This window comes from Aythya ferina (assembly GCF_964211825.1).
Source record: "Aythya ferina genome assembly, chromosome: 1".
Taxonomy (NCBI): Eukaryota; Metazoa; Chordata; class Aves; order Anseriformes; family Anatidae; genus Aythya; species Aythya ferina.
The window spans coordinates 96,525,520-96,549,749 of NC_140296.1; the positions used below are offsets into that span (position 1 = coordinate 96,525,520).

The 24,230-nt window shown below is 41.5% G+C and overlaps 2 protein-coding genes across 9 annotated transcripts in view; one reads left to right on the forward strand and one right to left on the reverse strand.

Moving 5' to 3' along the window:
* Window positions 1-22: 22 nt before the first annotated feature.
* On the forward strand, window positions 23-3,236 carry ATP5PO (ATP synthase peripheral stalk subunit OSCP). Its single transcript, XM_084526662.1, has 7 exons — window positions 23-137; window positions 230-280; window positions 386-496; window positions 795-924; window positions 1,039-1,151; window positions 2,682-2,768; window positions 3,057-3,236. Exons 1-7 carry the CDS (start codon window positions 111-113, stop codon window positions 3,168-3,170), a joined length of 633 nt encoding a protein of 210 aa, XP_084382788.1. The 5' UTR covers window positions 23-110; the 3' UTR covers window positions 3,171-3,236.
* A 7,243-nt stretch (window positions 3,237-10,479) lies between these two features.
* Window positions 10,480-24,230, reverse strand: part of ITSN1 (intersectin 1) — a 122,689-nt gene continuing 108,938 nt past the window's right edge. For 5 of the 8 annotated variants that reach the window (XM_084526678.1, XM_084526677.1, XM_084526675.1 and 2 more), the window contains 12 exons: window positions 22,670-22,791; window positions 21,641-21,747; window positions 20,172-20,355; window positions 19,627-19,725; window positions 18,610-18,777; window positions 17,300-17,512; window positions 16,652-16,773; window positions 14,874-14,936; window positions 14,387-14,469; window positions 14,203-14,286; window positions 13,603-13,776; window positions 10,480-12,728 (listed from right to left, as the gene is read on the reverse strand). In XM_084526678.1, the coding sequence (XP_084382804.1) occupies window positions 12,580-12,728; window positions 13,603-13,776; window positions 14,203-14,286; window positions 14,387-14,469; window positions 14,874-14,936; window positions 16,652-16,773; window positions 17,300-17,512; window positions 18,610-18,777; window positions 19,627-19,725; window positions 20,172-20,355; window positions 21,641-21,747; window positions 22,670-22,791 (1,568 nt within the window). In that variant the 3' untranslated portion in view covers window positions 10,480-12,579. Of the gene's footprint in view, window positions 12,729-13,602; window positions 13,777-14,202; window positions 14,287-14,386; window positions 14,470-14,873; window positions 14,937-15,192; window positions 15,242-16,651; window positions 16,774-17,299; window positions 17,513-18,609; window positions 18,778-19,626; window positions 19,726-20,171; window positions 20,356-21,640; window positions 21,748-22,669; window positions 22,792-24,230 lie in introns of those variants that run through there. The other 3 variants (XM_084526674.1, XM_084526676.1, XM_084526679.1) reach the window with 2 other exon arrangements.

Here is a 24,230-nt window from a genome sequence, read left to right on the forward strand (position 1 = left end):
GCGCCTGCAGCCTACATCCCCCAGCGGGCCGCGCAGCGCTGAGGGGCGGTGCGGCCGCCATGCCTGCGCGGGGCCGGGCGGCGCCGTGACCTCCAGCGGACAGAAACAAAATGGCGGCGGCCGGGCTGGCGCTGAAGGTGATGGCGCGGGGAGGGCGGTGAGGGAGGGAAGGGGGGAGGCGGTGAGGGGCTGCGAGGCCACTGTTGTGCTGTCCCGTCCCGTCCCGCAGGTGCGGCAGCTGAGCACGTCGGCGGCCAGGCCGGTGTCCAAGCTGGTCAAGGTGAGTGGGGAGCGGGTGGGAGCCGGCGGGTCCCCCCGTCCTGGGGCTCCCCGTGCCGGGGCTCCCCGTGCCGGGGCTGCCCCTGAGCCGCGCTGTCGCCCGCAGCCCCCCGTACAGGTGTACGGGCTGGAGGGCCGCTATGCCACCGCGCTGTACTCGGCCGCCACCAAGCAGAAGAAGCTGGAGCAGGTGGAGAAGGAGCTGCACCGCGTGTGGGTGAGCAGCCCGGCAGCAGCCGTCTACATAGGGCGTGGGGTGCCCCTGCTTTGGGGGGGGGAGGTGGGACAGCGGGTCCAAGCTGTGCGAGGGGAGCACCGCCCCTAAAACACCCCTAAAACAAAGATACCTCCTGTAAGTGAGCTGCACCTGGGGTTGCCATCATCCTGCTCGCTTCTCATCTCTTCAGGCTTGCTCAAGGAGCGACCTTGTTGCCCACTTGGATGGTTTGTTCAGGCCTGGAGGATTTGTGGTGTGTTTGTTTTATTGTTATAATGTTGCGTGTGTGTCCTCGTAGACTCTTTTGAAGGACCCCAAACTGTCCAGCGTTGTCATGAACCCTCATACCAAGAGCACAGTTAAACAAAAAGCTGTGAATGACGCTCTAGCTAAAGAGAAGATGTCCCCTATTACTGTCAACCTGATGAGTGAGTAATCACTTCGATTTTGAGAAACATCCAAGGCTGCTGGTTGGTACTGGTAGCAAACCAAATCTGCTTCCAGCGGGTGCTTTAAACCCTTGACACATCTACTTCTTCCAGACTTGCTTGCTGAGAACGGTCGCTTGCGCTACACTCCAGGCATTGTGTCTGCCTTTGGGAAGATCATGAGCGCGTACCGAGGAGAGGTGCTGTGCACGGTCACCACCGCGCAGGTAGGTTGGGAACCTCTAGGTTCACCTGAACAGATACAGGCATAAAAGGCAAAATTACTTAGCTTTATTTTGGTTTCTATAATACAAGCATCTTGCTGTGTGAGTAGTGAGGAAAAATCTCACCTCTCCTAGGATGAAAGTGTCTCTCCGAATAGTGTTTTGATATCCAAAAATTGTTGGTAAACGATTAAATGTGTTCCTGCTGTTTCAGCTTAGCAGGTAACATCTTTCTTTCTTATGTGTGAACCCAGTGGCTGATAAGTCAGCCTTGTCTGCCTCCGGTCTTATTTCTGTCACTGAAATGGTACTGATCAGATGTTAGAGCAAAGCAGAAGGCTGAGGACTAAGAATGCCTGTGGCATTCTTAGAATGCGAGAAGCTGCAAGAAGCAGCTACATAATTCGCTGTCTGCAGTAATTGTGGAAGTGGCTAATTCTGGAACTGCGGGAGGAATTTTTCAAAGGCAGATGCTTCTTGCTGATTCTTATAAAGGTGAGAAGGAAGATGTATCCGTAAGCTGTGAGGATGGAGATGTGGGGATTCTGGCACTTAATTAATTTCTTTGGTGATGGATCCATGCCCAGGTCTGTTATGAGCAGGAGCTTGCCTGCTATGTACATCAAGTAATTCTGTAGGCCTTGGTTGGGGCTAAAATGAACTGCCTAGTGGACTAAGTAAAAAGTGTCACTTATCTCAGGGTGACTGGCTCTCTGTAGGCCACAAGCACAGACTGTTAATCTAGTTGATAGCCTTCAGGGATGTGTAAACTCACAAGCCTGTGTAAACCTTTTCATGAATTTTCCCAAATAATTCATAAGTAAAGTTACTTTCCTGCTGCCTGTTGTGGCGGTAGCGGTGATGGTTTCTTTTGGCTCTCGACTGTTAGCTATTAAACAGAAATTATTTAAATTGCCAGTAATGCAAAAACACTACTTTTCTGTGAAATCTTTAATTTCTGTCACAGTGATATATGAGCAGCTGTTTGGGAATGCAAGGGTAATTTCACAGTGCTTCTCCCACGGGGATGTAAAGTTCCTCTATGGTGATGGGGAGAGGTGTACTTAGCCAAGGGCATTGGTCGAGCCTGCAGTAGAAGAGCTGGGTGATCTCTGCCCGTGTCCTGAGTTGCTGTCCTGTGCTTTACATCAAACTTTTCTTAGGCAAATAATCTGAACTGTTAGAAACAGCAAAATTTATCTTTTCTTATATAGCCTAAATGATGCTGTGAAGGTCTTCTGTTGAGTGCTTAGTTTGGCAAGTAAATATGCTTGCTTGCTGAAGATGTTACCATGAAGCTTTTGCTAGAAATACATATGCAGAGAACACAATGTTTCATGAAATTAAAGGAGCACAAAGTGATCTTTGTGTCTGTGCTGTCACGTGGTTATTGCTGTCCAAGAAGGTTGCTTACTTTGCCTTGCTGGAAGTGCCATTTGTTATAAAAATCTGAAGAGAAAAATTAGTGTTGTCATTATATTATTTGAATTTTTAAGTCCTTAATTTTCCTTGTCTTCTGCTCAAATTTTTCAGCCCTTGGATGATGCCAGTCTCACTGACCTAAAAAGTGCTCTGAATGGATTCTTGGCTAAGGGAGAGATCTTGAAGCTGGAGACCAAGGTACGGATTTCTGATTTGTACATATATTTAATCAAGTTAATGTTCAATTGAGCTTCTCTCTCTCTTTTTTTTTTTCTTTAAAAAGGAACAAACAATAAAAATATGGTGTGTATTCATTTTATTTAATACACTTCTGTGCTTTCTTCTAGACCTGATGATGCTTTAATTACTAAAATCTTAACTTCAGAATGTACTGTTTGCAAAATTCTCTTTTTACAAATGTAAAAATTGTATACTAGGTCAGCAATTTTTTGCTAATGGCATTCCTGTTCAATATTTCTTCTTTAGACGGATCCATCAGTGCTTGGTGGAATGATCGTCAATATTGGGGAGAAGTATGTAGATATGTCGACGAGGACAAAGATCCAGAAACTCACCAAAATCATGAGAGAGACTATCTAGCAAGCTGTCCTGTCCATTTGCAATGAAACTTATAAGGTGGAAACAATAAAGCTATTCTTGAATTGATGGTTTCAAGTATTTTGATTCCAAAACACAGCAGGGGGAGACAGATGATAAAACTAGGAAGTTTAACAGTGTTCACTGACCCTTTGGTGATGCAGCTCACCTGTGTCACAGGTGAATGTTGCTCTGGAGGATACAGAGAATAACTCTGTATTAGCTGATAAATGTGGTCACAGGGTTGCAGTCAGTCTCCAGAGAAAACTCCCAAGCAGGAAGCTGTCTGGTTGGCAGTTCAATGATCCTGCTGCTGCATGTGCTGCTTCTCTGTATGGGAAGAGAAGACACTGAAACTGCAACCAGCAGATTCCTTCCTAAAGGTGACAAGGGCTGCGAAGCTGTCTTGTCATCAGTGTGTTCTCAACAGCTACTTCAGGCCTGCTTTACTTCCACATCTGTAGAGTTCAACAGAGCTATATACATGCCTTAAACTAAGATTACCCTCTAAAATCTTTCTGTGGGGAGTTTAACATGGAATAACACTTGGGCTATGCTACTGTACATTGTGCCAATCCAGCCCTAAAACAGCTGCAAAGAAACACATCGATCAAGGTGCAGGCTTTAGCAAGTGCAGAGCTAGACAAATGGACTCACCTCTTCATAGGATATTGAGGACACTGACCTCAGGGCTGCTGGCCAAATGCAGTAATTATTAACAAAAAAATGGGAAAGACCAGAGTGGGACTTCCTATGTTCTCGTACAGCTGAGGCACAGTCACCAGCAAGCTGGATAAACATTGCAGATGACACGCCTGGCCCCAGAGCAGGGTCTATATAAAGTAATAATGACATCTGGCATATTAAGCACTCACCTTTTAGGGGTTCTTTTATTTGTTGTTTGCTGTTTTTTCTATCTTGCTATGCATTTGGCCAACTCTCGTTTTTCCAAGTGCAAACAGTCTGTTACTGAGATGAAAGGTGGCGTGTGTCACAGGTGTTAAATGCTGCTAACATTCACTGCCGAGTCATCACTTGGCTTATAGCTACGTAGTCCTTTTTTCAAACAGGAATCTAAAGATTTAATATGTCCTTGGTATCACTTTCTTGAAAAGTACTGAAGACAAGTAACAATACACAGTGAAGCTTGGAAAAAAAAACAGGGTTTATTCTTGCATAATTTCACTTGCACAACTACAGTCTCATCTGTGTCAAATGAATTGCACAGACTAAAATCCGATCTGCAGTTTCAACCTCGATGAATGCAGTCTGGGATGTGGCATAATTCCTCAAACAGGTGAATGCAGCTGAAAGACTGGTTTAGTTTTGATACCGCCTGTAAATAGAATTGTTTAACCAAGTATGGCAGAGGAAACAACACATTCAGAGCAACCGAAGTACAGTTGAGATTGTCCGATGAGAAACAGTGGTATATGATTTGTAATTATTCATTATACCTACTACAAATGCTTTAAACAAACAAACAAAAAATTCACAGTATGGATGTATAACTGTAGAATAGTTGCCTATGATGTAAATGAACAAAACAAGTGCATTGTATTTTCTCTGAAAAAAGGAAAAGTAACTTTTTCCTCCTATCTGGCCAGATCTTAAGACATACACATAACAGTTATTTTATTACGCCTTTGCAATCTTTAGGATCTTATGAATACAACATACAGTAAAACACTTCCTTTTTTAAGAAAAAGAAGTTAACTGATACCATTTGTTTGGCAACAAAAAGTGCACTAGAAAGTAACACCACCATCATCAGGGAGGATATTCCCCAATTCTAAGTAATAACATTGAAAAAATACTACGGTTTTCAACAATTTACCAACACGAAGTAAAAAGTACCCATGACAAAGCCTGCAAAGGTTGGTAGAATCTAAACTCTGTTTTGGCAAGTTGAGGACTGAAATAGGGTGTTCTGCAAAAGCTGTTAGCAGTGAATTAGCCCGCTGAAAAGCGCTAACCCTTTACAATTTATAGCCTGGACAGGAGGAAGAGCTTCAACCCAGCGCAGACACTTGGTGAGTGCCAAGAGCACCGTGCTTGCCATTTCCATTCCTTCCTCACAGGCTGAAGCAAAGGTGTTGGGTAACGTTCTCGTAAGATATTTTGTGATCAGCCACAGCAGGAGAACATTGGCAAGGCTGCTACTGATCATTCAGCCAAAGCCCATCGGGAAAACCATCCCCATGGGGGAGGCTTTGCATTTTACCCCTGATGAGGCAAGGCAAGAGGAAGAGAGAGCCAAGAGCACGAGTTGCCCAGGCGCCCAGACCAGCACCAGGAGGGCTCTGTGGTCCTGCACCCACTTTCTCCCTTCCTCCAGGTGAGTGTGGGTTTCACCTCGAGGCCCTGCCCTGTGGAGCAGCCACTGCCTGGGAGGGATTTCACTGCCAGGCCATCACCTGCTAGACAAACCACCCCCTTTTTTTTTTTGAGGGCAGAAGAGCCTGCTGCTTACCAAGCTCCTATGTTTTCTTTCTGCCTCTATTTCTTCCTTTTCTCCCCTCTTCTTCTGTCATCTGTGCTCACTGTGGAAGGCAGGAGCTGCTGCCTGAGAGCCTGACAAAAGGGCTCAGAGGAAGCAACAACTCCCTTCACTTGCACAACAGGCTGAGATCCCAGACACAAACGCTAAATCCAGGGTTAGCAACACTTTGCAGTGCTACAAGAAGCATGAGGAATTCACCTACAGTTGTAGCAGAACCTTTTTCTGACAACTAGATCAAGCAACTAGGCTAGTTTAACATGTTCTTTATTCATTTAAATTAGGTCCTAAATATATCCACATATGTACAGAAAAATAATTTCCCAAGGATGGCCATTATTGTAAAATATTTAAAGGAACAAACAAAACTGTGTGCCTATAAACGTTTTTGTTAGATTTACTCAGTATTTGACAACGACAAAGTAGCTGTGTTTTTATATTATATATACAAATAATCACATATATATATATAAGCATGTATTTAACTCTAGATACATTGATATGCATGTAGGACAGGAGTGTTTGGGCTGAACAAACACCAGGATCCACGTGGAATGTACATACAGAGCAAACCCCTCAAAGCTAAGGTGAGCTCACCTGATTCCCAGCTTTTCTGTTTCAAGGGTTTTGACTGCTCCATTTGAACAAACTGAAGTATCACAGTGGCAAACAGAGCAGCATGAAAGTAGACACCACTGTTGCAGTAAAAGTCTGGATTTGTCACATCTTAGTCTTGAAAATGTATTTAATAATATTACAAAAACTTCATTATCCACAATGTCCCCCCACCCAACCCAACTCACATGTAACAAAAAGTGATTTTCTTTTTCTTTTTTTTAAGGGTAAAAAAATTCTAAAATGAACGTTTAAAAAGTTCCCTCATACAAACTCATGTTGAGAAAATATATAATAATTAATTGCATCTAGAAAAGAGTTCTGTAATTTATCAGTCATTTGGCTTAGTGTCAGCTCAGTGACGTGCTGTGTCTGCCAAGGTGCCCAAATCGGACCACCAATTGCATACAACCTCTCAGGGCTTTACAGGCTGCCTTCCTACCAGCATTAATCTTGGAGAGATGCTTGGTATTTCTGAGCCAAGATCAGCTTTATTTTTTTTTATTATTTTTTTTTTTTACAGTGCTTCCAAATGTGTTGTAATCTGTAAGTATGATTTGTCCAGTACAATTCTGGAGAGTTTAGTGGCTATATCCCAGTGACCATTCACTTTCAGGAAGATAAGAAAGAAAACAGATCCATCTGCAAAGAATATAAACTACTGCTGATTTTTACCTTAACCTTGATGTTTTGTTTGATGCTCTGGTTATACCTATTGCAACCTTCCAGTCCTTATAGCCTTTGAATCAACTTCATAACGTAGACTTTATATTATGGATGCCTTTCAAACTCATCCCTGCATCTCCAGCAAAGCACACAGGCTTCCAGCTAGCTCTCAGTATGCCTTCGTGCTAGCTGGGACACAAATTAGAGGTAAGCATCAGCTGAAGCGCTTCGTTGAGCCAGGGCTGCAGAGCTGCACGAGATGATGGAGCAGCTGCCAGCTGAGCTGTGAGGCAGAAGCCTGGAAAGGAGCCCCCAAAATAGCCCCATTTCACACAGCTGAGCTTCAGTGGAGTTCAAGGGGAAGGGAAGGGCAGTGCTTTCCAAAGGATGTCATTAATTACAGGACAGAAGCACTACTGTGCACATGACACACGCAGAAGAAAAACCTAGTGGGACTGCAGAGGAGCAAGGCACGGAGATTACACGAGATGTATTTTCTAGAGTTTGGCTCGGAGGGAGCCAACGGGCTCAGCAGGTGGAAAAAATCATGGCTGGGAGGGGACCTGGGTGATCTCAAATGTGAGCCTCAACCCTGATGGCAAGGGATTGGAGCCTCTGGGATCACAGGGTGGGAAGTTGGTACTCACAGCCTGGCCCTGCTGGGAAAGACGGTGTTGGTGTGTGCTCAGGCAGCAGGTCTGTGAGTGAGGAGAGCTGAACCTGCCCTGGACATAATGACTGCCAGCTGCATCTGACTGAGCACCAAGGAAAATGAGCTCAGGTGGTTGCCCAAGAACTGATTCCTGCCCCCAGGGAGGAAACCTGTCTACAAGTTCAGGCTGATCCTCATGGCAATCAGAAGGAGCCTTCCCAGTGTCTGCAATGATGGAGAGGTCCTAAATGGGTACAAGGGACAAGACAGATGCTGGTGTATGATGACATTGCTGATGAAAACCTCATATAGCTGGGGAAACAGAATCACAGAATCATCTAGGTTGGAAGAGACTTCCAATATCACCCAGTCCAACCTCTGACCTAACAATAACCGGTCCTCCACTAAACCATATCCCTAAGCTCTACATCTAAACGTATTTTAAAGACATCCAGGGATGGTGACTCCACCACTTCCCTGGGCAGCAAGTCCTTTGAGACATGGAAAACTGGCACATTGGTGCTGGTGCAGCCGATTCCCTGCATGGAAAGGGCATATATCTCCTGGATGTTCAGGAGAGCTATCTGGATCACACCATGAAAGCAAGGAGCATGACAGCAATACTTACAAGCCCATGAAACCCTACTGAATGCATCTTGAAACAACACAGTGCCTGAGAACCTCAGAGGTACATCTCAGAAGGCAATTCCTGGAAAGGTGAGTAGAAGGGCTGTCAAAAACAATTAAAAGCTCCACTTATATATATATATGTATATATACAAAAGACAAGCAAATTCCTGCATAAATGCAGATCTGCATTAAATTCAACGTGTTTCTCCCAGCATGAGGATAAATGCGCAGCTTGTTATTGTACTGGTACTGTACCGATACTACTGATACTACTACGATGTTATTATTTCTGCTACTATTATTATTGTGGATGCTTGTGGCCCTTGATAATTGAAGTTCCACTGTGATGGTGTGGATCTGATTTTAAATTAACAACAACAAATCATTTTTCTTCAGTACTCCATCCTGTCCGCAGCCACAATAACATCAATATTCTGCCTGTTCCCAGCTACCTCCATCTTTCCAAACTCATCTCAATCAGTTCTAAAAAAAAAAAAAAAAAAAAAAAAAAAAAAAGTAGTTGGTCTATTCCAGCTTCTTTTCCATTAACTCAGTTCTACTGCAAGACATAAAGCCAAGGTAGCACCAGGGAAAAACACCACTCCCCTCGCTAAACTTACTGTATGTGAAGGAAGAATGCAATTCCCGGAATGACAGTTTGGAAACCAAACTACCAGAGCAACTTCTTCTGTTGCATGTTTTCTCACATTTGCAGATTTTGCCATTTCTTCTCTTACTTTTTTTTTTTTTTTTTTTTTTTTTTTTCCCTCCCAGTTTATCAAAAGCAAAATATCACTGTTTCAATGAAGGCAGTGAATGCATGAAAAAGTCACAGTATTATTTTTAGAAAGGTTTGAATGCCAGCCAAGGAGTTTGCTGATGAAGTACTACTTCTAAGCAAATGTTCTTCTCCAATAAAGTAGAGCCTGCAAAAAGATGATAGAGATGAGATCCTGTCTTGAGAGCCTGTCTCAGCGGCCCACGTACCCGTTCAATCTCACCAGTGCCTCAGTTCAAGGGCTGGTAATGGGCAGGCCTTATACACACCCTCTGTGCAAGGATGAATTTTGCCATAGGAGAATAAAAGCAAATGAAGACAGCCAGTCCAAGGGCTCCACAACACATGGTACAAGGCTCTGTAAGTTTAGTGGAGATGCTTATCTGAAGAAATCCTTCAGATGGGTCTTTCACCCCTAAATGTGATCAAGTATTACCTGGGCTTAGATTTTTTCTTGGGTTAGTTTTGCAAAACATTAGGAAAAGTTTGCACACATCTCAACAAGGCTGCAAAGGGACCCGTACTCTAAGGTGTGCTATTTTACCAATACATTCAGAGATCAATAACCAGAGGTGGTCAACAACGGTAGCAGAGGCCAGCAGTTTGGCCTGACACAGCCAGGACGTGACACCCTTAAGAGAGGACGGATGGGTTAACATCCACACGTCATGATGATCCCAGCCACCTTTCTATATACACTAAAAGACATCTAACTTCCTAAGATCCTGTTGTGTGTGGCTGCTCAGGCTGTGCCTGAACAGGAAAAAATAGGCAGGAGTTGATGAATTTCTAAGAACCTTTGGCTAACCCTGAAGCAGATCCACTTGGGAAGCCAACCACGCTGATATGCTATGGAGTATTGAGGGCAAGCAAGAAAGAAAATAGCAACCTCCTGATGCACAATAGGCTGGCTCTGAGGGTATATACATTCTGTCCTCGATGCACAGGGATTAGGACAAGCTTCATCTTCAGGATTAGACCGATCACAAGGGATTTGTTAGATATCCGTGAGCTGAAGCCCAGCCTTTCATCATCATCATCATGTTTGCGTAACTTCCATTGGCATTAGCAGGAACTAAACATTCCTGTGCACTGAGGGTAAGATGGAAATCATGAGTGATGGTGGTCAGGAAGGTGCTCGGTTGTGTTACACCTACTCGAAGAGGTGCAATCCCACACGCTCAGGATAAGGGGTCACAATCTGGGAGGTGCCCCTGCAGCTACCTGTCCACCACGTCAAACACCAGCTGAATCGCAGAGGAATATGCAGCTCCTTGAGGCTCCTTTCAAAAACCTGGCCTGGATTTCTGCATTGCATCCATGGTATTTTTTTCCCTAATTGTCTATTTATTTGTTACTGTAATTCATGCTGGTGAAATGGTACCATAAAAATGTGGTTCTAATTTCTAAACACTGAAATGAATGTTCACCATATTTACAGCTACTGAGTAAAATTAGGACAGCAATAAAATGTTAGACAATGACATTTAATGTTACTCCATTAATAGATTTTATCACTTTTTTTTTAATCCTACCACAACAATGTGTATTTTCATATACATTATATTTAATAAAATGTATAGATATGGAATTAGGAAAACATGGGTTTAGTTCTATTTACATATTTTACTTGAAACAATTTTCTTAACAACATTGAAAAATAGAAACTTAAAGTTCTCTTAATTGTGTTTTCTGCCAGTTAGTGGTAAACAAATGCATGCCTTGGAAGTTAAACTCCCTCTAAAACGTGGTCAGTTGAAAGTTTCTAACTAAAGTGTGTATCTCTGTTTTTGTTTCAAAAAATACATAAGTATGTCTGTCATTTCTGATACAAAATTCTACACTATCTTCAATAAATAAATAATAAAGCGATTCTGAAAAGTATGAAATGTAAACTTTGTTGTCCCTCCAACATACTTTTTTTTTTTCCCATTGCTTGAAACATTACAGTGGTATTGTAGGAAATTATAATACACAGACACTTTCCAGCACAGTTTACACTTGTTACCATACTGCATCTACCTATTTGTTATGAAGATATCCTAATTTCCTAATGGAAATCAATAAGACTTGTAGTGCTAGAAAACACCGCCTATACAGGAAAGGTGGAAACCAGTACTGAAAGGACATGCAAGGAACATCAAAACCTAACAACAGGCTCCACAAGAACATTCACATGCTAATGAAACAGGCTGACACCTCCCATTCAGAAATAAAGTCATTACAAAAATACCAGTGTATGCATGATAGGTAATGAACAAAATGAATCCAGGCAGAACAAAGATGAATTTTACTCTTAAGGGGTCTATCGTACCTCAGGTCCGGGCTTAGTAAAGCACCTATGTGTGTACTTAAGGGAAACACAACATAAGTGCATGCTTAAAGCTGGGTGCTTTGCCAAACAGAGGAATTTTGCTGAATGTTGGCCTATATGTGTGTATTTGTTGAGTAAAACTCATGTAGAAACTTTTGATTCCCCAAGATGACAAGACTTTTACTTTGGGGTTACCCACTCTGTACAATCACGAACTCTCTGCTTCTCTTCATGTCTAGTATCGCTGCCACCACACTTGTGATCAACCCGGCTTGCAACAAACCCTGTTGTGAGCTACAGTATGCTATCACCCTTAATTCAGTAACATGATGTCAAATGCAGCGAGGCACCGTACAATTTAATAACGGGTCACCACTGATTGCTTGGCAAACTAGACTCTGCGGGGTAGAAATTAGCTTCCTGAGCCACAGCCATGATTTTTTTTTCTTCCCCACTGCAGGTGACGTATCATCCATCTGTGTTCACAATTAAGCAGCCGTAGTAAAGCAGTATTGAAGTGTTATAGCACAACATTCATCAGGGCTCTATATTCGATCCTTCACTCACTGTTCAAACATTTCTTCCGAAGGTACTGAGTGGGTGTACTCTTCTGGAGTGCAACTCATCTCTGTGCAGAAGGCCTGTATATATATTTATTTTTGGGGCAATGTGAGTCATGAAGTGGTATCTTAATAGAATCTTCTCTGTTTATAGATATAGACTATTTATTTTCTAAGTCTTTTCAGCATCACCGTGAAGATCTTCAAAGATCTTCTTACTGCATAACTGCTTGTTCCATTCACAAAACATTTACACACCACCTTGCTGAGCAATAGGCACAGAATTCCTTAAGGGGGGAAAACCCTGCAGAAAGCCTCCAAACATACCAACATTGCCTTCTTCTTGTAAATTAAAGAGTAGAGTAGCTGGAGCAAGCACAGAAACCTATGTGGTTTTCCAGCCTTTCAGACTGGAGCACGACAAACAACTAGGTTATTTCATAAACCCAGGAAACTAACATCAGGTTCCACATAGAGAAATTGAGGGAGATTTCCTCACTAAACTGGGACCCATTTTTCAGTGAGAATTATCAAGGCACAAAGATGCTCCTGTTTGCTTTGATAACCCTCTTGTGTGTGAAGGGCAAGCAGTAGTTTCATACCAAACCAATAAGGATTTAGTGACAGCTTCTGCAGACACCTATTGCAGTGAACTCAGACTGAAAAAAAAACAAACAAAACATTGGTCCCTTTCCTTCTAAGGCTCATCAAACAATTGCAGGTCTAGTCGGACGACTATCTCTCCTGTTGGGACTTCATGCAGAAGGAGACACTTTGTAACTGGTCCCTTTGAACCCTGATCCTTCTTAATGTCTGCCACACGGATCTCTGTTCTGCCCAAAAAGTCTGAAATGCAAAAAGACAGCATGCTTAGAAACAGAACAACCATTTTATGTTCCAATAAAAATGCTATTTTGCAGGAGGAATTAAGCTTCCATCTACACATAACAAAAGAAGAAAACAAGTCTTCAGTCCAATTACACTTTTGCAGTTGAAATAGGTCAAATGCCTCCTATCTGCACAGAAGAGAATTTCATCTGGACCGTGTTAGACAGCAGAAGTATTTAAAAATAAATGGTGCCACAAGCAGAAAAATCCACCATGTACTTCACAGCTGCCTTGCCTAAGTAGCTTATTTATTTTATGACATGTTAGAGAAAAGGCTGAAGGTCACTGCACAGTTTGAACTGAGTGTGAAGCCTTCAGGAGATGATAGAGCCAAGGAATGCATTGCACTAGTGACAAGGTCACTGGGGCAATCTGCACTGGTCACATGAACGACAGTCCTATCCAAATACTTCCTCAGAGATAACGACTCCAAAATACACTCCTCAACGCTCAATACGTCTATTGCAGATTATGAAATAAGAATGGGGTAGGTTCAATCTTGGGTTCATTTCTGCCACTTTCACTGCTTGTTACAGGAACCTGAAGACATTTCTTTTCTTCCTCCATGAATTTTTCCATTAGCAAAGAGCAACCAGAGTTCCACCTAAAGGCTTAGCAGAAATGCAAACCACTCTTCAGTTGCTGTCAAGTTGCACAAGAAGGGAAATCCCCCAGAACAGATCTCCCAGTACTGGCATGACTAGACTGGGGAGTGAGGGTGAGTCAGGCCTCAAACATGCAAAGGGGCTCAATATTTACCTCAGCAGGCACATGCCTCTTCAAAATGGGAGACTTGAAAATACCCTTGGAAGGGTGGCTGCCCCCTGCTTACCATCTGGGGAGAACTGGTCCCTCTCAAACACCGTGATGCAGAGTACATCCTGCTCGAGGTCCTTGATAAAGAACTGGCAGTTGGAGTTCCACTTGGGATTGAGGGTGTCCTGTATCGTCTTGGTAATGTGGCACTGAGAGCCCATCGTCACCTCACAGTATGGGTTACTCTTTCCTGGGAAGAAGGAAACAAACAGAAAAGTGTAAACACGTTTTCAAGTGTGCCTGAACATCCTCTTACTCCTACAGCCAACTGGTTGGGCAAAGATGGTGGCCTCACTGCCATTTCAGTAAACAGGGGCACAGTTCTGCAAGGTGTTGAGCACTTTCCACTTTTCATTTCAGGACTTTGTGGCTTATTATGTCTTTGATATGATTTGATTGACATCGTAGAAGCTAAGTTTGCCTGTACCAAATGCTCAAGTGCAAGACAACTGCATTGCCGCTACTGAACTGCACAGAATCACCTCTATGTATTTCAAGTTCATTAAAACTGCTTTATTAAACAAAACCACGTTTTAGACAGAGCCTCCTTCAAAGTTAGTCTGACAAATAGTAATGTCTTCTTCACAGAGCACTTTATGCAATGCAAGGCACTTACCATGGGACCTGCAAGGTTTTAGTTCAATGCCTTCAACAATATTGACCATCAGCCTCCCAATGCCTGTTGCTCTTTGCGAGCGAACTGTGGTGAAACAGAAGAGGAGAGACAAAACTCATTAATGTGTTTTCCTGCCCACAGACTTCCCCCCAAAGGATGAGAGCCCCTGCACCGCGTGCTGTACCTAAGTAGGCCTTTTCCCTCTTCTTCTTTTCCGTCTCTATGTAAAGTTCTGAAGCAGCTTTAATTTTCTGAACCCAGGCAGTCCTTCAGAAGGAAAGGAAAAAAAAAAAAAGTTGCAAAATACCATTTCCATTTTTCCTCCCTGGTGCACTGCAGGCAAAAGTAAAGCTGGCCCTCTTTCCCAGCCGCTTGCAGTCTCAGGCCCTGACCCCACCACAGGCTGAAGCTGTCTCCCTGGCAGAGACCTTATTGCAATTCACAGCACCTGCAGAAATTTAATCATCCCAGCCTAGCAGATCCCGTCACACAATGCAAGCTCCAGAGAACTACGAACAGGAGAGGACATGGTGAGAAACCAAAAAGTAGAGATAGCAGGTTTGCTTTTCCCAAGCCTTTCATTGCTCAGAGGAAACAGCCCCAAGAGGAAGACATGGTGAGAGATGTGTGCCCTGGGAGGCACAGCCTAATAACTCCTGGGCTTTACTAACCTGCAGGGATTATGCTGCCTGAAGAACTGGCTGGGCTCAAAGAGGTTTTCAAAAGGGATGTCACTAAGAAGAAGGGGAAGCTTTGTAATTGTAGTTAGGGAAATAATTTCCTCCTTAAGAGTCTGTGTGGAAAGCTGGACAGAGAAAAAGCATGGAAGAAGGGGTCCTATGGACCTGAAGTGTTTGAAAGGATATCCTGTGACATACAAGGGAGCCCAAGACCTGAGTCAAGGCAAAATGAGAGAATAGAGCAGGTGTGAATCAATTTCTGATCCCAGAATGAATTGTTGCTGGTCTACAATGCACTGTGCCTACTTACAGTGGCCTGGATTTGGGTTTAAACATGCGCCTGTATTCTCCAGAGGCAACTGTTTAAGAAAACAAAACACTTAAGGACAATTTGTCTTCCAGCTCACCCCTAAATGGTAATTGGCAGCTTCAGAACTGTACCAAGATTTTGATCACATGGGTCTTTTAAGATTAAATGGGCACATAAATCACTCATTGATGTTATTTTTTTTTTGTCTGTTGCTCTTAATTAAAAACAAGTGAACGATAAAAACTTGGAGGTATCTCATCTAAAATTCTGCATTTCTGCTGAACAAGCTGTCTAGGATAAAAGACAGTCAAAGGCTGTACCCCATATAAATAAAAGCATTTTACAAGAGTGCCTAAATTCTGATAGCAATTTCTGTGGTTCTCTCTATAGTGAGTGGAGCGAGCCAGGCACCTCCAGGGGGCGTTCAGCATTTGATTTGTCTGCTTCCACTGATGCGTCAGGGTAGCATCTCCCTTGAGTTCCTCAGGCTAGGTAGGATGAACGTGGATCAGAGTTTACATGTTTCTGACTACTGTAGTGAGTGCTCTGACCCACAACATGTGGTTATTGCTATAGTCTGATTTGCACAACAGATCCTAAATTGAAAAGGCTGTGTCAATTTCCATCAGCAAGGAGCTAACCCTGATGCTCGTTCATTCTCTGGCATAGAGGGACAGACAGCGTCCCAAAGGACAATTGGGATCCATAAAAATACATTTTTTTACAAGAATAAATACGTGTGTGTAACTGATAATGAATAATGCTGGCAGGCAGGCAGGGAACACCAATGTTTTATAATTTTTCATGCATTAGAATTTTTACAGGCAACACATTTGCAAGGTGGCATAATACTGTCAATACTATGTAAGATTTTTTGCTGGATTTCCAGCCTCCGTTTTTTTTCTTTCGTTTACCTTATATTGAAAAGGTTTGTCTGCAAAAATGTAAGTCAGCATAAGTCTTTTTAAGCTTGCCAGAGACACAAATCATCAGCAGAGGTTTTGAGGTTGTCATTCTTCTCACTTATTCATTCTGAACTGAATCAGGTTAAAACTAACTGGGTTTTGTTTCATGTGTTTTTGCTTCAAGTTTTAATGCAGACTTGTTCCTGAATCTCATTCAACATACAGTCATACAGATGCTTACACTGGCACAAAAACTCCGATGGATAATAACAGAAGATAGGACTGAATCTCTTAGTTTCCTTATGCTAACATGAGATGTGAAATGTGGCCTATCATATCAGCCCTCCTAGCCATTTCATTGTTGGTCTTACTGGAATTCAGGAAGCATCATCATTTCTCCATCCTTTTCATGAGTATCACCAGATTCTCAAGCACAAGGAATTCTCCAGTGTTGTGATATTAGCTGCTTGGAGACTGTTATGCACGTGTACATCAAATACATTTGCATCAGACTTTTCAAATTCAGGACTAACATGGCCTGTGCAGGTACTTACCTTTCATTAATGCTTTCAGCCCGGAGTGTATAGACTCTATCAATGTGGGAGATATGGAAGATGGGCTCATCTCCAGAAGGGTCTGTGGGTAATTTTACTAGTACCTCATTTAGAAAAATGGGCTGTAAAACATTAGGCAAAGCTAGAGTTCTGTCGCACAATATCCAAACAGATGCATTCAATAAAGAGCAATTCACAACAGATTTTTTTTGTGCCTACACTATCTTCTCCCCTTCAGCCTGCCTCCCGTCTTTCTTCAGATATATCATTTTTTGAATTTTCTTTTTATTAAAGATATAGGTGCCTCCACAGTCTGGGAACATTTCTCTTGAAGTAATGCCTTATGGCGCATAGAAATCTCTCCTTTCCCACAAGAAGCAGCAAACACTACTCTCTTCATCACTCCCTGTTACACAACCTCTGTTGAAGAGGTTGTTTTAGCCAATCTTCAAAAGCATCTTCTCTCATCTAGCTAAGCAAACAACCAGCTTGCTCACCATCAGTCCCTGGAATCCCCAGCATATGCCAAAGCCTTCAAACCTCTTCTATATAAAGGCTACTGCCCACATGTCCATCATGCTGGCTGCTGCCTCCTATACCTCTGTTAGCATAAAACTATCTTAGTCACTGCTTAAGAATGGTACTTACAGTTTTGTACATTTTGTATTGCAGGTTAGACTTGGGGCTGAAGACCTTGTCTGTGCCAGAGGAGCCAAGAGGTTTTATGATCTGAGTCAGGAGGAGGAAATCGTTGAAGAGAAAGCCATACAGTTCCTTGTTACTCTTGGCTTTATAGAGTTTCCCACTGTGCAGAAACTTGCGTGGTCCCAAGCAGTTTGTAACAGAATTAAATACGAGTTGCTGCGAAAAGTAGAAGAAGAAGAACAACGCACTGTATAAAGTAAAACAATCGAGGTTCCCCTGAAAGAGATCAAATATAGTTTTGAGTCCTGATGTTAGTTTTAAGTTGTGTCACAGGGATGATGAGCGATGTCTCTGCCTTGTGCATGATAAGCAGCGCATGTTATAGAAACACTATATGAAAATTAAGGCATCCCATCAGTTGTGCAGGGCATGTCCTGACCAGTCAGAGAAAAGCCAAAAGCATTTGTGCCTCCTTTTGAGTTTCTCTGCCACATGCATGCATTTCTGTGACTGGAACCGAGCTGATGACGCAGCCATCTCCCTTCAGGCAGTAGTTATAACAAGCTGAACACAACTTTGACCCTGAAATAGTTAGATTTTGTAAGAAGAAAAGTAGTGCTCTCCAGTTCATAAACCAAGCAGCACTTACTATTTTTTCATCTTTTGAACTGAAAGCTCTATGTATATTTTGAAAATCAAGTTGTGATCTGTCTGCCTCTATCTTCACCAATAACAGGATATAATAACAGGATCAAAGTATCCTCTGTCCACCACAAATATTTTCATTATAGTTTCAGTAGAAAAGCTTAGCATGTTACCTTGAAAAACTAATGTGCATTAGCAGGCAGTGATTCTCTAGGTAAAGTCTTGAGAGAGACTTGATCAGCATTCTTGAGCTTTCAAAAAGTATACAAAGTTTTATCACAGAAAATAGTTTCTGTGATGAGTTTTAAAGAACTCCAGGATGGGCAGGCATAGCTTCAGGATGAGATACAGCAGTACAACTGTCGCTGTATTGTAAAGAGCTATGAAACTGAAAGGTGGTTGAAAATTGCAGCATTTAACCTGGCACTAGTCCAGAGGCAGGAAACAAAAGCAGCATTTATCACATCGAAGGCAATAACAAGAGCAACAAAAAGGATTACATGCACGAGTGAAAGGGAACCAAAGAAGGATGAAAACAAATGAGTAAAGATTATATGATTTGATTACATCGTTTGTCCCTTGATGCAGTGCCATATGTGAGCCATGGGTTCTTCCCAAACAGTGAAGTGTGCCCACATTTGCATTACTCTAGATAGCATGTTGTTTACCTCCGACAGGCCTTCACACTGAACATGAGCCTGGATCCACTCCAGCCGATCTGAATTCTCTTTCTCCCGCACTCCTTCATTTACTTGAGAACATAATTCTTCCGCTTTCTCAAGAGCGTGCTTCAAGTGACTGTGGTCAGGGTGGTTTTCAGGAGTGTTTTCTATTATCTACAGGTAAATAAAATATGTTAGCTTTTTTTATTATCTGCAGTTAAAATGCGTTCATCTTGACAGCCCTGAACTCTTGCTTCTTTTCTTAATTTTCATCAGAGCTAGCCAGCATGTTCCACATTTCTCTTCCTGCTTGACAAACACGAAAAATAAGAGACAAACTCACAGTTGGTATGTGAACAGCTGAAATTAGTGCCTGTCTGCAGAGCCTTTCCATCAGCACGCTGCTCACTCTGCTGACATAAGTATGCAAATTCCAGCCACAGAAACATGTCCATGGCTGATTAAGGAGTCTCTTAAATGCCAACATCCAATTTGTAACTGGATTATTTCCTATGAAGGTCTGGGGTCAATTTCAATAGTATTATTCAAGATGATAAGTGTTAGGCAACAAATGAAAGTTAGGAAAGGGTTATAAATTATCCAGTAATGTAAGCTGTGCAGTAAGGTAACTTGCAACGATTTGGTATTCAGGCTTGCACAATGAATGCCATTTATGAGACTGTGGGGAGGGAATGACACTGGAAAAAGGCAAGGATGAGCATAAAATAGACCTAGTACTCCCATTTTCTGAGTTTTAAACTTTTCATTCAGCTTTTACTGCCTTTTGGTTCTTTGTGTGCAAGTTTCACCTCAGTTTCTAGCAGAAATCCAGACTCATTTTTTTGAAGCCAAAGGAGTTTCTGCATTTGCTCTTAGTGTGATCAAATATAGAAGGGCACCCCACTTTCCCTAGTATATCAGATATCTAAGAGGGACAAAGCTCAACACAAAGAGGGAAACTATCCTGTAATTAAGCTGTAAGCAAAGCAGCATCAAAAACATCATCTTTGCAAAAGAACGTACATTTTTAATTATTAGTGGGTATCTTGTTACCCGTTGCATAGGCTTTAGTAGAAAACTTGATAGTGGCATTCCTTTACAGCGAGGATCCATTGCTAACCTCTGAAACATTAGAGAGGTAAAATGGTGTTAGTCAGTTTGCTTAAAACACAGCAAAATAAGCTCCTCTAAGAAAGGAAAAGGCAACAAATGAACATAATGCTCCAACTAAATCTGTTAGATCACAAACAATGCAGTAGAATTTATTGTATTTTACGAAGTATTCTTCACCTATCTTGCCTGTACAGGAGAACAGCCCCTTATTATTATTATTTTTCCAAGTCCCAGCACGTTACTGCAAAACCATTTCTAAACAAACTATTTTATGGCTCCACAGTTTTTTGAAAAAAGGTATTCCTTTAATGAAAAAATGCATTCCTTAAATGAGTGCTTAAGTCTGAAGACTCTTCATTCTATCCCAAAAGAGGGAGACTATGCATGGGAAATTAGAAAAGCAATGAGCTAAACTTATGGTGAATATTATTCATGGTGTTTGCTTCTTCTCTTACTTTAACGAACTCCTTGAACTCAGGGACTTCATCTGTTTTCTGCTGGATGAGGGCTGCCCCATTCAGCTGGCAGCTACAGAACCGAATGTACGGCTGCATGTGTGGCAGCTGGGCTGTCAGTATGTCACCAATCATTTTCACTGGCATCTTCTCCCCAGACATCTTCTTACGCACTCGCAAAGCCCTAAACATGAAAAGGTCATGGGTGTTTTATACGCAGGTAGACCACTAAACAACAATTCCTGATTTATAAAATAAATTATTTGCTTCTTATTCATTACTGAAATGACAAGACCTCTGAATAATAAATAGATCAGCCACAAGACTTACTGCATATTGTAAGAACATAACAATCAATTTTGTACCCTTGGCCAACATCATTTCCCTCCTGAGGTCACCAAACTGTAATTTGGTATTAACTTATCACAAAGCCAGATCAGATACAACATAAAAGGGAATCTAATTTCCCTTTCTATTCATTTAGAGAGGACAGATATGCTCTTGAATGAGGGATAAAAACAGTACCACTTCCTTAACCCCAAACCTACCCAGTTTTCAGCCTGGTTTCCTAAGGAAAAGGAGGTTTGTTGTTATCAAGCTGCCTTTGTCCTACCACTGTCATAACTTATCATATTGGTGGCCATTTTCAAACACATTCTACAAAAGAGGAGATATCTCAAAATTTCTAAGTCTCTATAAGTTCAATAAAAAATAGCAGCTCAGTAGGGAAAAAAAAAAGGAAGTTTATTAATCCTCCTGCTTATGAACATGAAGGTTTAACTCAATCCTTACTCATTTTGTCTGGCAATGGCCAGATGAGCAATCAGATGAGCATGCCTCCAAACCAGCCACAGAATTTACTGTGCCTTGCTGAAGCAGTAGGGATGAGTGAGAAAGATGCAGGTAGGAAGACAGGATCCACCAGAGGCCACAGAGAATGAAGGGAGAAATAAGGGTACTTGCACTGTGTGGAGTTTCATGGTAGAGAGTTGGGGCTGCAGTAGTTGGAGACTTTGGAAGGAAGGGTGCAGGGTACACTGGACACAAATCCATAGGAAACCAGGCTTTGTTGGCGATGCTTCTCACAAAACAGCTCATTCAGATGTTATAAGCCTACAATAACTAAAGGAATACATCAGCTAACTCAGAATTAGGGAGGCAGAGATTGTTGTGCTTTGCTTTCCAGTCACAGGTAATAGGACTGGAACTGGGTATTGGGCTGTGACAGAGATAATAGGAAGTAAACGTATGGACTGTGGGTAGCCTTGACAAGCACTGCTCTTCAGGAGAAGTTGGCCTTGCCTTCTGGAGCACGGGCACAGCAAGAGCAAAGTACGTGCAAATACTCTTTTGGTGACTATTTTTGTAAGTGGCAAATATTTTCATGCAGCTAAAAGTAAAAAGGGGGGGAGGGGGGGAAAGACCATGATTTTTTAGTTGCTAAGTATTGGGGGGGGGAAAAAACTTACTTCAGTAGTTTTATATTGCACATAATCAGTTCCTTCCAATTAACAAAAATCATAGCAACTTCTTTTTCTGTTAGCAGCTCAGATTCCATTAGTGGTTTCTGGAAGATCTATAGATTTAGAAAATTAAGCAATTTAGAAAGCATGTCTTAAGCATAATCAAAGTGACTAAGGCTGATGATGTCTAAGACTTCCTTAGTCTGGAAGCAAGACAACGTTACATCAGAGTAGCACATGATACTCCGTGGAACAGACTTCAAGCGTGCACTGTGCCCTAAAGATCCATGGTGTTCCCTAACAATATCTTTGTAAGAAGCATATTTATTTAAAAGAGAATGATCTGAATTGGTGTTGGTGGTGTTCGTTATGACCTGGATAACCTGTTTTAAGCTTGGGAATTTTAGTCAGAAGTCTCCTGTAAAATATCCCAGAACTACTTTGATAATACAACTGAAAATACATGTGAATTTGGACTCCTTTATGGAAGTTGTGATTTACCTTATAGTGTCTCAGGCTTGCATACCTTGACCTCTTTTTCAAAAAAGAGCCAGGTTTGTATACCTTGATCTCTTTTTCAAAAAAGAGCTTTCACTCTCTATGAAAAGAATTACCCACAGCAAAAGCCTATACAAATTCCTTTTTTTTCACATGTGAGATGTATTTTGTAACATTTAAAGAGAAGCAGAGTAAATGATAACTGAGTGCCACTGTGAATGTGGAAACTGGCGCATAACACGCCTCAAGCTTTAGGAGCTTACACGTGAGAAACAAAACTTCAAAATCTGGAGTGAAAAGTGTTTACTGGAAAGATAATGTAAACATCAGTGTTTTGGTGATGGTAACACAAGGGTTTACCACTAGTTACACACACTTCCATATAGGCATATATGTATGTATGAAGATTTAATACAGATCATTCCTAGGAAGTCAAACAGACCAGTGATGTCAAATGACTTTGCACAGTGAAATTATCAATCCATTCAAAAACATGAGTGAATAAAACCTCCTCCTAAAAATGCTGCGCCTTCTTACCTCCGTGACCAACTGCAGATCATTTACATAGTTCTCTTCTGTGACAATGAGCTCATGGATGTACCCCTGCCTTTTCCTTTCAGTAGGTGTCAACATATCCAGAAGATGCAAGTCTGCACACCCTGGAAAACATAAAAGAATCCTAGATTTCACTTATGGTCACTTTCAAATTGATCCAGATTTGTAGTAGGTCAAATAATGCTTAATGAATAGTAACTACTGCCTCTTCATTTAATCATAATTCACATGTAATGGCACAATGCTTACAATACTTGATCCCTTAGTGACTCAAAACATTGTCTCTGACTTTTTTTTTTTTTTTTCTAATCAAGGCCATTTCTAGGTGATAATTAGTTAATAAGGCAAGTGAATGGAGGTCTGTTAGAATGAAAGCATGCAGTCCAGACACAACTAAAGCAGACTTCCCTGTGGCATTAACAAGATTTCTAAAAATGTCTCTTCTCTGGTGGCAAACCTTAAAGTCCTCCTCACCACTACCTGCCCATTTCCAACCTCTCTCCGAAGTTCACTGTCCCTTTAGGTGTGTCATTCAGCTGGAACCACACTGTAAAATAAATCTCCAAATGGATTACTGTTAATAAAAAGGGGGGCAAAGACTTCACCTGGCTTTACTGCCAAAGAACATACAGCTTTGTTGCTTTGTCCTAAAAAGGAACGGAATTAAGGAAGAGCACTATAGTGACCCTTAATGCTCTGACGGGAACTTTGGAATTTCAGCCGTCAGCATATTCATACTCTGAATTCAAGTTTAGCCTTAATCAATCTAGTCAAAGTAGGCATCCTCAACAAGATGGTACTGTAGGGTTTATTTACTTCTTCACATTTCAATTAAAAATTACTTCAAAATTTTTGAAGGATCTGAGCAAAAACACATGAAGGTCAATGGAGATCACCTCACACATTTCACTAATTTATAGACCAAGCCAAAGGGGTTGATTATTGTTCTCCTCTACCTTTAAAAGCATGAGAAAAATTGGTAATAAAGAATTCATCTTCTACCATTTTTTTCCTTCCCTTTTTGAAAACCACCGCCTGTGTATTTGTCCTCTGTAGATTCTTGAATTTTTATACTACAATAAATTTCAAATTTCACATTCTATTTTCTATTCTGAAATACAACAGAATGTTTAGTTACATTTTTCCCTGTAAGATAGTATTTTTTCAACACAGATCAATTCAATTCTTCTGAAACTGGCAAGCAAAATATTTTCTTCCCATCTTAACACTCTTAACACTATTTTTGTTATGTTTCTGTATAAAAAAATGTATTTCAAAAATAAAAGTTGCTTTGAAGAAGGTTTAAAATGTTTTTCTTTAAGTATTGACTATGACACAATCAAAACTCTTCAGTTTAATTCTTTCCCCAACCCCTCAATAAAGTACTGGCAAATTCAGTATATTCCCCATCAAAACAGTTTTTCCTATTGAAGAAGATCTGACTGAAAACATTCAGTGAGACCTTTGCTTCATGGAGTCTTAAATGGTCAAAGCTTTTTATTTTTAACTGTTCACTGGCATCAATCATGACACCAATACAATG

Bases quoted from the DNA above. Each gene is read 5' to 3' on its own strand.
- ATP5PO (XM_084526662.1), top strand. From the start codon at position 111: ATGGCGGCGGCCGGGCTGGCGCTGAAG. The intron at 497-794 runs GTGAGCAGCCCG...GTGTCCTCGTAG, and splicing joins AGGAGCTGCACCGCGTGTGG to ACTCTTTTGAAGGACCCCAA. The intron at 925-1,038 runs GTGAGTAATCAC...TACTTCTTCCAG, and splicing joins TATTACTGTCAACCTGATGA to ACTTGCTTGCTGAGAACGGT.